Source organism: Siphateles boraxobius, unplaced genomic scaffold (genome assembly GCF_051911475.1).
Source record: "Siphateles boraxobius isolate OS27281-9 unplaced genomic scaffold, OSU_SipBor_1 7, whole genome shotgun sequence".
NCBI classification, from domain to species: domain Eukaryota; kingdom Metazoa; phylum Chordata; class Actinopteri; order Cypriniformes; family Leuciscidae; genus Siphateles; species Siphateles boraxobius.
This window is the reverse complement of record NW_027509197.1, coordinates 1,732,738-1,744,969: the sequence shown is the minus strand read 5'-3', so window position 1 is coordinate 1,744,969 and position 12,232 is coordinate 1,732,738. Positions and strand designations below refer to the sequence as shown.

Below are 12,232 nucleotides of genomic sequence, written 5' to 3'. Positions count from 1 at the left end.
GAAACACACCCCAGGGTGATTTGCAACATTTACAATGTTATTGAACAGAATTGAATCAACAATGAACTGACTTGAGCAGAATAATGATGCTAATTGTCTTCTGTAGAGCTGCTTTACGAATGGGAAATCGAATTGGTTTCATAATTTATGTTTTACAACAGTAAGATGGTTATTTTCTTGTTTATTAATGCAAAGCTGCTTTGAAACAATCTATGTTATATACAGTGCGATAAAAATAAATACATTTTTCAATATCTGGATCTCAACCTTCATTTGAAATGAACATTGATTAATTGAGCTTTGCCATGTTTTCAGAACACTTACACTAATGCAGATAAACTCCTGGAAGCAGCTGAGCAGTTGGCCCAGACGGGCGAGTGTGACCCTGAGGAGATCTATAAGGCAGCGCGACACCTGGAGGTCAGGATCCAGGACTTCGTGAGGAGAGTGGAGCAAAGAAAACTACTGCTGGACATGTCCGTCTCCTTCCACACGCACACTAAAGAGGTAAGACTGCTCACTCACACACATACCAGGTGGACTGCAGAGGAATGCTGCAAGGTTTTTGCTGAGCAGTGCCAGATGTGCTAGAAGAACATGTTGTTTACCTCTCCAGCTGCCAATCAGACACGTGTGTGAAAAGCTAAATGCTTTTGCCATTACGTAACTAATTACATGTTTAAGGCCCATTGCTGCAGCAGTCAATAGCAGTGATTATTAGTGATTTATTACGCAGTAATGTGACATAACGCTACATCCATCACCTCATGCACCCTGTGTTTGAGAAGGACAGAAAGAGTAAATATGTTGGAGGGTTAAGTGGCACGATCCATCTTTCTAGAGCTGTTTGGTGCTGTGCTTGTCTCATGGAGCTCTACTATGAGCTATAGTTTTGTTGATGTATGGGGATTGTAGGAATGTGGTTTTCTCACGATTGCCTCTGATGTTCTGATCATCTCTCTCTCTCTCTCTCTTTCTCTCTCTCTCTTTCTCTCTCTCTCTCTCTCTCTCTCTCTCTCTCTTTCTCTCTCTCTCTCTCTCTCTCTCTCTCTCTCTCTCTCTCTCTCTCTGGAGACTAAGATAAACACACATTTATTTCAAGATGAAAAAGACATGCTTAATGTTAGTTTTGTTGAAATGCTCACCAAGGTTATTAACCATTATTTGATAAAATAACAATGTGACAATGTGTTATTTATATATAAAAAATATTTATATTAATATATAATATAAATTATATATATATATATATACAGGCAAATAGGAAATATATATTTTTTATATATTTTTAAATAGATTTTTAAATATATACATGCATGTGTGTGTATTTATATATACAAAATGATTATACACAGTACACACACAAATATTATTTAAACATAAACCTTTATTTTGGATGCGATTAATTGCAATTAATCGTTGCAAAGCCCTCATTTTAATATATTTTAAAATGATAATTTGGTGCTGAAGAAACATTATTATTATCACTCATACTGCTTAATATTTTGGTGGAAACCATAACACAGGTTTTCTTTTTTATGATTCTTTGGTGAATAGAAACATTCATGAACAGCAACATTTTTTGTAACAATGTAAAGATATTTTCTGTTACGTTTGATTTAATACATACAAGTTAATTGATATCAGAAATTCCAATCAGCATTCTAGCACGCTGATTTGATGAAATATTTATTATTATTTTCATAATTTTCATAATTTTAGCACTTTCATAATTTTAGCACTTTCATAATTTTATCATAATTATAGCACTTTTCATAATTTTATCATAGATTTAATGGAGTTCTATTTTATGTTTAATTTAAGTATTTAATATAACTATTATTGACATACAGCAGATATATTGTGCTTATTATGTTTTTTTTTTTTTTTTTTTTTTTTAGTTTTTCAACTTTCTTTAGTGTGTAATGTTGAGGGTCTGCAAATTTACAAAGCAGAAAGTCAGTCCAAAGGGAGTTTTTCTCTATATCAGTAACAGCGTTACTGACAGACTAGGAAGAGAGGAGCTGCAACAATGGCAAATATAAGGGAGAATATAATGGGGAAAATAAGTTTTTATTTTTATTTTTACTTTAAGGCACAAATATCTATTTTAGTAGACCCCAAAACCAAGTCAAGACTTTGTAAAAAGGAAAAATATGGCCTCTTTAAGACATATATATTTTTTTTTTTATGGAGTAGTATGTACTGTAGTGCGTGGGTGCGTGCCTGCGTGTGTGTGTGTGTGTGTGTGTGTGTGTGTGTGTGTGTGTGTGTGTGTGTGTGTGTGTGTGTGTGTGTGTGTGTGTGTGAGGCTGAAAAGAGCTACATTATGTGAGCTGAGACTAACATCAGCGGTTCTTGGCAAAAGGAGGTTTTCCTGCAGGCCAAAGTTTTACAATGTTTCACACTGGCCTGGAGAGTTTCTGGAGCGTCCTACTGAAAGAGGCTCCTGCATCCAGAGGTCACCACACAATCCCTTGAATGAGCTCAGGTTTAGCAGCACTCCAGAAACACTTCATTTCAGGCTGAACACACACACACACACACACGCACATACTTAAGAATGAGGAGAATCTAGCCACTGTAAAAGGTTTAGACAGAGAGCAAACTCAACAGGAAAAATATTCTCAATTCTACCGTTCAAACACTCACTCATACTTCAACAGTTGTATAATTTAACCTTGATAGCACACATGCGAATCTGGAATACTTCAAATTGTCTGCATCTGCAATCTGCAAACAAATTACTACAACAGACCACGAATAACCTCAAAACATTGATTCTTTCCGCAGTAATATTATGGACGGCTTAAATATCACTGTCGTAATATTTGTCTATACTATGTAACTGTCAGGTTTGTCTTTCTGTTTTGTTTGGGTTTCAGGGTGTGTTCACACTTGACATGTTTGGTTGGATTAGAACGAACCCTGGTGCTATTGTTCTGTTAGTGCGGATCATTTGAATAAGTGTGAACCGTGCCATCTGATCCCTGGTGTGCACCAAACAAGCGGCCCGAGACCGATAAATAGAGGTTTCAAACAAACTCTAGTGCAGTTCGACTGAAAAATGAACCAACATGGATCAAAGACATATAAGCAAATCAAATACGAGACATGATGTCACAAGATGAGATCCTAAAAAGGACCGAATGTCCTTCTCATCATATTCGTGATGTTGCCCATCACAGTTCGGTACAGGCATCAGAACCACGTCTCCTCGCAGCAGATCTTCATTTGTGTGTGTGACGGAGAGATTCCTGCCAGTGTTTTGACTCTTTCACACATTATAAGCTGTTCACGAGTTCTCAGCTGGTCAAAATACCATCATATGTAGGCTACGCACATACAAGCTCGTTTAGCCCAGAATCATTGTTTTGGATGTTTGGTATGTTCCGTCGCGAAATATACGTAATAAAAGCCAACAAATCAGGTTTTAAATATATCCCTATGCCTTTAGGTTCGGTGTTAAAATGCCAATGTGAACGCTAAGCGTTCCAGGACTAAATGTTGTTGTTTTTTTGGTTTGGACGAAACGAACCAAGCGAACCGAACTACAAGTGTGAACACACCCTAAGAGAGCCATGTCATGTTGACTATGTTTGAAATAAATGTAAAGAAAAAAATGCACTCTTGAAGAGGCACGTAGGCCGTGTGTTGTAATGTCTGTCTGTGTTCCCCCGGTCTTTGTGCTTTTGGTTCAGTCCTGTTCAGTTTTCCCGCTCCTCGTTTGTGTTCATGTATACCACGCCCCCTTGTTATCTTGTTTAGCTTGTTTGGCCTTGTATTTAAGCCCTGTGTTTCAGTCCAGTCTTTGTGAGTTCTTGTTGTTGTACCTTGATGTTGGTGGTTCTGTTCCTGAGTCTTGTGCCCTAGCCAGAGTCTTTATGTAGTTTGAGTTTATTAAATAAAGTGTGCTGCAATTGGATCCTGCTTCCTCCTTGCTTCCACCTCATCGTGACAGAAGAACTCACCGCCAATGGATCCAGCAGTTGTTAGCAACCAGGCCTTAAGGAAATTCCTATCATCTCTGTCTCAAGATGGCCAGCCCTTGGAGAGGTATGTGAGGGACTTTTTGGCGTGTTGTCATCTGGGAGCGCTAAATGACGCCCAGCTCGTGGACCTGTTTTGTAGCGGGCTGGATTGGCACATCGCTCAAGTGATGCCGGAGGATCATACTGGCTGGACCCTGAAAGGGTTTGTTGATCTGGCCCTTTCCTTGGGCGGTTCGGCACTTGCAGAGCCTGAGTTTCCCCGCGTCACGCCAGTCAGCGGGTCTGACACCGGATCGGTCTATGGGCGTTCAGGGCTGATGTCCAGCTTGGCAGATTCCCCGCTAAGGTCCGTACGGTCTGCAAGGATCACCGTCCTGCCTGAATCTCGTCCCGTCAAACCAGTTCCAGAGCCCGTCCAGCCAGAGCCCGTCCAGCCAGAGCCCGTCCAGCCAGAGCCCGTCCAGCCAGAGCCCGTCCAGCCAGAGCCCGTCCAGCCAGAGCCCGTCCAGCCAGAGACCGTCCAGCCAGAGACCGTCCAGCCAGAGACCGTCCAGCCAGAGACTGTTCTCGTCACGTCTTCCCAGTCAGAGACTGATCACGCCACGCATGCGCCGCCTGAGCCCTCAACACTAGCCATTATGGCCACAGCCATGTGGTGTGTGTGGGCTACGCACACACTTGAGCCGGTGTCCGCTGATCCTGCGCCAGAGCCCGCTGATCCTGCGCCAGAGCCCGCTGATCCTGCGCCAGAGCCCGCTGATCCTGCGCCAGAGCCCGCTGATCCTGCGCCAGAGCCCGCTGATCCTGCGCCAGAGCCCGCTGATCCTGCGCCAGAGCCCGCTGATCCTGCGCCAGTCCTGTTCAGCCCAGAGTTTCCTTCACCGCTGGTCCTGCCCAGCCTAAAGCCCTCTTCACCGCTGGTTCTGCCTCTTTCTCCTGAGCCGGTGCCTTCTCCAGGCTACGACCCCGTAGCTACCCCCAAGAATTTTTTGGGGGGGGGCAGTAGGCCACCACCATGGCCACCCGAAGGGTCCTCTCCAGCATGGCCGCCCGAAGGGTCTTCACCGCCGTGGCCGCCCGAAGGGTCTTCACCGCCGTGGCCGCCCGAAGGGTCTTCACCGCCGTGGCCGCCCGAAAGGTCTTCACCGCCGTGGCCACCCGAAGGGTCTTCACCGCCGTGGCCGCCCGAGGGGTCTTCACCGCCGTGGCCGCCCGAAGGGTCTTCACCGCCGTGGCCGCCCGAGGGGTCTTCACCGCCCTGGACGCCCGAGGGTCCGACAGCTCCGCCCTGGACGCCCGAAGGGTCTGCTCCGCCCAGGACGCCCAAGGGTCCGACAGCTCCGCCCTGGACGCCCGAGGGTCCGACAGCTCCGCCCTGGACGCCCGAGGGTCCGACAGCTCCGCCCTGGACGCCCGAGGGTCCGACAGCTCCGCCCTGGACGCCCGAGGGTCCGACAGCTCCGCCCTGGACGCCCGAGGGTCCGACAGCTCCGCCCTGGACGCCCGAGGGTCCGACAGCTTCGCCCTGGATGCCCGAGGGTCCACAGCCTGCTCCGCCCTGGTCACGCCCTCAGCCTGCTCCGCCGTGGCCTCGCCCTCAGCCTGCTCCGTCGTGGACACGCCCACAGCCTGCTCCGCCCTGGCAGTCTGTTCGTCCAGCTCCGCCCATGTTCCATGGCCCAGGTCCGCCATCGCAAGACCCCGGTCCCGTTCCCTGCACGGACCTGGCCCGCCATCCCTCCCCCGGGACCGCCTCCGCTCCACCACCCTCCCGAACTATGTCTCTAGTTTTCATGGGCGTCGGGAGCCGCCCATAGAGGGGGGGCTATGTTGTAATGTCTGTCTGTGTTCCCCCGGTCTTTGTGCTTTTGGTTCAGTCCTGTTCAGTTTTCCCGCTCCTCGTTTGTGTTCATGTATACCACGCCCCCTTGTTATCTTGTTTAGCTTGTTTGGCCTTGTATTTAAGCCCTGTGTTTCAGTCCAGTCTTTGTGAGTTCTTGTTGTTGTACCTTGATGTTGGTGGTTCTGTTCCTGAGTCTTGTGCCCTAGCCAGAGTCTTTATGTAGTTTGAGTTTATTAAATAAAGTGTGCTGCAATTGGATCCTGCTTCCTCCTTGCTTCCACCTCATCGTGACAGAGTGTTTGTTTCCGTAAGGAATATCTGTATGTCTTTGCGGTGTGGTTTGGTTTAATGCATCCATTCTGTTTAGCTTTTCCCTAATGTGGGCGATTTCCTGTATTGTAAAACTTGTCATATATGTTGTTGTTCAGAGCTCTTGTGTATGATTAATATGAGTAATATTCCTGAGTGTGTCTCAAACCCCTGCTGAGGGAATCATCTATCATGAATATCACATCTTCCTGTAGAGCTCCTCTTCACCTGCAACATGTTCGAGCTGAACCACACCAGCTTCCTCACTGTAGATTGGGGAACGTCTAATTTATCATTACAGTCTCTCTTTTTGCATCTGGCAGTGTTAGGGTTCCCACGGTCATGGAAAACCTGGAAATGTCAGGGATTCATTATAAATTCTTAAAAAGTCATGGGAATTCCTATTGCATTTTTTTGTTTCTGGTCATGATCAGTTAGGATCAACAAATTGCTCTGTGATTTCTTTATTTTTTTTCTTGAAAATCCTTATCAAATAAGGTCATGGCAAATCATCGTTCAAAAGGTGGAAACACTGTAAGGTCTTACAAAGAGGGATTTATGTTTATCAAACATGCCTGTGTGACTGACATTCTCTGATCTTGTTAATCCATCAGCAAGATTGGCTCCATGAATTGTTTTTCGCAAGTGAATTAGTTATGAACAGAATTATTTTTATTCCTCCACAAAGAACAGTGAGGATGCATTTACAGAGATGTTTTTAATGCAGCACAAAGATGACATAAGTTTATTTGCACAGGAACACTAAATGTAGACCATACCGAATCAGTGTTTGATTGTCTTCCACAGCTGGTAGTAAACAAGACACGCTCAAGTTGCCATGACAACAGCTAACAACGTTCTAACAGTTCTTTAATTTCGTTTATGCAAAATAACTCATATATAATGTTTGTGTTTTATGATTTTCTGGAAATGTCTGTTTGTTTATGTGTATTTTTAATGCAATTATACACAGGAAAAATGAGTAGTCACTAATTTACTATTTTCTATTTTTATGTCTCTTCTTCTTGCATTGTGGTTGCCAACTTGACAATTTACAATATTCCTGTAAAGCACCTTGTTTATTTAATTTCATTGCCAGATAACGAGTCATAAAATTGTCATTACTAATTGGAACAAGTAATTACTTCACGACAGCTAAAAAAGTATGTTCTATTTAGTATGAGTGTGTAGTATGAATGTAATCCAGGCATACTATATCCACCATGTTGTCATTATCATGTGATCTACCAGTGTGATTGGGTCGTTTCACTGCCATTCATAAATCCTCTCCCGTGGCCTTAAATGGGATAGTAAAGTGTCCATCGTATGCACACTTCAGAATCTAACCGGAAGATTTAGGTCTTCCAGGGACTTTTTCCTATTCTTTTATGATATGGTGAATTCGGACATTCTTCTTTTGTCACATACTGTTAACTATATAGTAGGGAAGTATGCGATTTCGGATTCAGCCTTCAAAAAAAATATTGAAAATAGTAGACCATCCTGGGAATTTTGGCATACTCTTTTCAAAATACTATGCTTTTGGGACACACTTACTATAATCTCACATTTAGGATGGAGAGTTAGGATATTTAGGAAGGATAGTATGGACATTGGGACACAGGATACGACTGTGAGAATACATGACATAATAAGAGACATGAACACAAAACCCAAAACAGATGTTACAGTATGTCAGAAGTTTGGAATAATTAAGGGTATACTGTAAATAATATTTTTTTAACGTTTTCGAAAGAAGTCTCTTATGTTCACAAAGGCTGTATTTATTTGATAAAAATCTGATAAAAACAGCAATATTGTGAAATATTAATATTATACATTATTATATTATGTATTCTGTTCTTTTTTAACTTGTATAAATCAAAGATTGAAAGAAAATTCAAATTACATTTAAAAAAACTATTTTATTTCAGATTGTAATAATATGTCGCAATATTACAATATTTACTACTGTTTTGATCAAATAAATGCAACCTTGGTGAGCAAAAGAGACTTCTTTCAAAAAATGTTGATGTCATATGATTATAAACTTAAGGTTCAGTCCCTCTTGAGAAACCTGATGTTAAATGTCCATTTGGTGCACTGACCTTTAAACACTACACCACACAGCACTCCAGTGTTTGGGGGATCATTTACTCTAAGTTTTAATGAACTGTCTGAATCATTTCTATACTGTTAAATCTTTTACACTCAAGTGTTAAAAATGAAAGCAGCATGAGAAATGAGAGCGGGAGCACACATTTCTGGCTGCTTTCTAATATTGGATTCAGGGCAGATTATTGTTAGATGAGAGTTATAATCTGTGCACTCCATCTCTGAGTCTGTAGAAAAGTTTAGCAACTTTTTTAGGTCTTTACTGGAGTAAGTGTGTTACTGTGCTTGTATATGGGTCAGGTTTTGGCTCCATTGTGGGGAATAAATGTTGATTATCAAGTTACTTTGTGAAATGTAATAGTGCAGTAAAGTTATGGAGTAGGAATATCACGAGGAAACATCAAGAGAAGTTATCACTGAAAGTACATGCATTAATGTGTGTGTGTGTGTGTGTGTGTGTGTGTGTGTGTGTGTGTGTGTGTGTGTGTGTGTGTGTGTGTGTGTGTGTGTGTGTGTGTGTGTGTGTGTGTGTGTGTGTGTGTGTGTGTGTCAGCTATGGACGTGGATGGAGGACCTGCAAAAGGAGCTGCTGGAGGACGTTTGTTCGGACTCGGTTGATTCGGTTCAGGAGCTGATAAAACAGTTTCAGCAGCAGCAGACGGCCACACTGGAGGCCACACTCAACGTCATTAAAGAGGGAGAAGACCTTATGCAACAGCTCAGGTATCAGCACATGCTCATACGTTTACATACTTTTCGAAATCTCAAAAATGCTGCAAAACATGTATTTACATTACACAGGCAAAATTCACTTGATTTAACACAAATTATCCTGTTCAAATGTTTACATATCCTTGATATTTAAACTTCCAGGCATTCCAAATACCAGACACTGTTGAAACATAAAATACGATGATGAAATTTTAGCGATTTGTTTATTGCTTACAATTTTTTTTACATCATCAGAAAACACAGCTGATTTTGAATGGCCATCAAGAAAAAATATTGGTTACACTTTATTTAAAGTGTCCATGTTTCAGTGTAATTATACATCTAAGTACAGAATAATAATAATTATCTACATGTACTTACTATAGGGTTAAGGTTTGGTTTAGGGTTAGTTAATAATGTAATTATGAATAATTTGTAGTTATTACTACAGTAACTACATGTAACATGTAACAAGGGTACTGTAAAAAACAGTGTTACCAAATTATTTTTGGAAACTTAATGGTATATTACAGCAGCAGCTTAGTGGACCATGCTCACCAGACAAAACTGGACAACTGGAATGTATTTTTACAGTAAATATATATAATGGAAGTCTAACAGTCACACTCTTAAGAAAAGTCTGTAAAAACAGATCTCAATGTACTATTATCACAGTTATAGACTCTTATTTTGATAAGACTCTTATTTTTTATAGACTCTTATTCTGTTTTGTTTCCTGTAGTTCCTGTTTCCCTGCTCTGTTTAGTTTCAGTTTCCTGAGTTATTGATTATGTACTCGTTTGTTTCTATGGTTACCTATAATTTGCACCTGTCTTCATTATGTTCGCCTTGTATTTGTTCTCTGTGTTATGTTCAGTCCCTTGTCAGTCTCGTTTATGATTTACCGTTTCTCATGTGATCTCATGTTCATGTGATCCCCTGAGTATTTTGCATCGTTTATAAAGACTGTCTATTTGTCTCTTCTTTGTGTGTGCTGACTACACATTACAACTAATTTTCACTGAATTATGATGGTGTTTTACCCCTATTTTGAATTATGCATTGCATTGTGTTGTATTATAGGGTTAAATGAAATGTCCATAAACTTAACGGATAATGTCCTGGTACAACAATTACCAGGACATTGTATGTTTTTACACTGCTTTTGTTCTTGCATTGCAAGTATGCAGGACTGAATAAGTGTTTTAAAATATATGCATTTATAGTACACCTATAACACTAAAACCTTGTTGGCTTAATACTGATGTGACTTCTTACCAAAGCCATTTGTGTAAAGTTGTATTAAGGACCACAGAAAATTCCAGAGATATAAAAAAAAAAGCGTGTGTGTGAAATGTCCGTCGTACATCAATTGTAAGTGTACTAGTGTAAACTAGTTCTAATTTTATTTTACAAACTGGAGTTAAAATAATTGTCTGTAATTTACAGAATGCCAGAGATATGTTGTTTAGAAACTTTACCCAGAATATTCCTTTAATATAAGCAAAGTGTAATGGTGCTAGACTAACCCTTACTCACACTCTTAACACATTTCTCCTGTTTCTCAGAGACTCGGCGATGAGCAGTAATAAGATGCCTCACACTAGCTCTATCGCCCACATCGAGGGCGTCCTACAGCAGCTAGAGGAGGCCCAGGGCCACATGGAGGAACTTTTCCATGAGAGGAAGATCAAACTTGACATCTTCCTGCAACTGCGCATCTTTGAGCAGTACACCATTGAGGTGAAGACAGTGTGTGTGTTTGTGTTTGTTGTTTGCATGCAGAGAGTGTTTCAATAATTTTCAGAATAGAGATTTTTAAAAAATCTTCAACAAACAGTTCTGAACCAAAACAACCGGGTCTGGGATTAATTTTAAAATCTCATGATCTCATTGTTCATCGTAAATGACTGATTGATTTATAATTGCTATGAAAGTGTCATCAGGCCAGGTGCAGAGGTGTTGAACTATCCTTCCTGTCCTGCAGGTAACAGCAGAGTTAGACGCGTGGAATGAGGACCTGGTTCGACAGGTGAATGACTTCAGTGCAGAAGAACCCAGTCTGGCCGAACAGAGACTCCAGCGGCACGCAGAGAGAAAACTGGCCATGAACAACATGACCTATGAGGTTATGCAGCAGGGTCAAGACCTGCATCAGTACATCATGGAGGTCCAAGCCTCAGGTGAGAGAGAGAGAGAGAGAGAGAGAGAGAGAGAGAGAGAGAGAGAGAGAGAGAGAGAGAGAGAGAGAGAGAGAGAGAGAGAGAGAGAGAGAGAGAGAGAGAGAGAGAGAGAGAGAGAGAGAGAGAGAGAGATGAAAAAAATACAGGTGTTTTCACACTGACAGAGATTAAATCGCTGGTGGTCACAAGTAGAGATGCGCGGATGGGCTATTATTTCATCCGCAACCGCATCACAAAACTCATCATCCGTCCACCATCCATCCGCACCAACGTTTTTGACCAATTTTCAAAACCGCACCCGCCCGCAATCCGCTGATTGGGCGATACACGGCGCTGCTGATGCTGGTGCTCAGGGACAAAGATAACAATATTTAACAATGTATACATATATTTTTAATTTGATTGGTTCAACCGCCCGCCGCCCGCCCAAATTTAATTAAAATATAATTAAATTATTTGATAAATATCCGCAGAGTCCGCGGCTGTAACCGCCAACCGCGCATCTCTAGTCACAAGTTGTTGTACACTTGGTACCTCCAGGTTCTCGCCCACAGTCTGTTCACTGACTACTTGATGCATATTGCACACAAAAAATGACCAGGGGCTGAAAAATCCTCTTAAGAAAGAAGTTTAAAAAATAAAGTCCTAAATGCAATTCTAGAAAAATTCTTAAAGTGCCCATATTATGCTATTTTAAAGGTTCCTTTTTTTGTCTCTTACAATAGGTTTACATGCATCCAAAGTCAAAAAACGCAAATTTTTCACCACATTTCTAAAAGAGTTTGAAAACGGTTAGTTTGAAGATTCAGTCTCTCTAAACACACTTTTCCGCGAGCCTACTCTGCTCTGATTGGTCAGACGGCCCAGTCTATTGTGATTGGTCGACCGCTTACAGCGCATGTTGCAAACCAAACATCCATTATAATATCTGAATTTCAGCTCCAGAGGCTTCCTCAGGCTTCAAAGTGGATTTGCAGTGCTGACAGCAGCGTCTTCTCGACATGTCAACAACACAAACAAAACTCTTCCAGGACTCAGCTACAACGACAGTGTTTGAGGACCGGTCAAAGTAGACGCTG

At 41.8% G+C, this 12,232-nt stretch overlaps 1 protein-coding gene across 1 annotated transcript in view; it reads left to right on the top strand.

Annotated features, from left to right (window-relative positions):
• Positions 1 to 12,232, top strand: part of LOC143723677 (kalirin-like) — a 141,379-nt gene that overhangs the window by 102,482 nt on the left and 26,665 nt on the right. Inside the window, exons 11-15 of the mRNA XM_077216379.1 lie at positions 316 to 507; positions 8,813 to 8,982; positions 10,539 to 10,713; positions 10,958 to 11,299; positions 12,093 to 12,222. Coding sequence (XP_077072494.1) covers positions 316 to 507; positions 8,813 to 8,982; positions 10,539 to 10,713; positions 10,958 to 11,299; positions 12,093 to 12,222 — 1,009 coding nt within the window. The remainder of the gene's footprint in view (positions 1 to 315; positions 508 to 8,812; positions 8,983 to 10,538; positions 10,714 to 10,957; positions 11,300 to 12,092; positions 12,223 to 12,232) is intronic.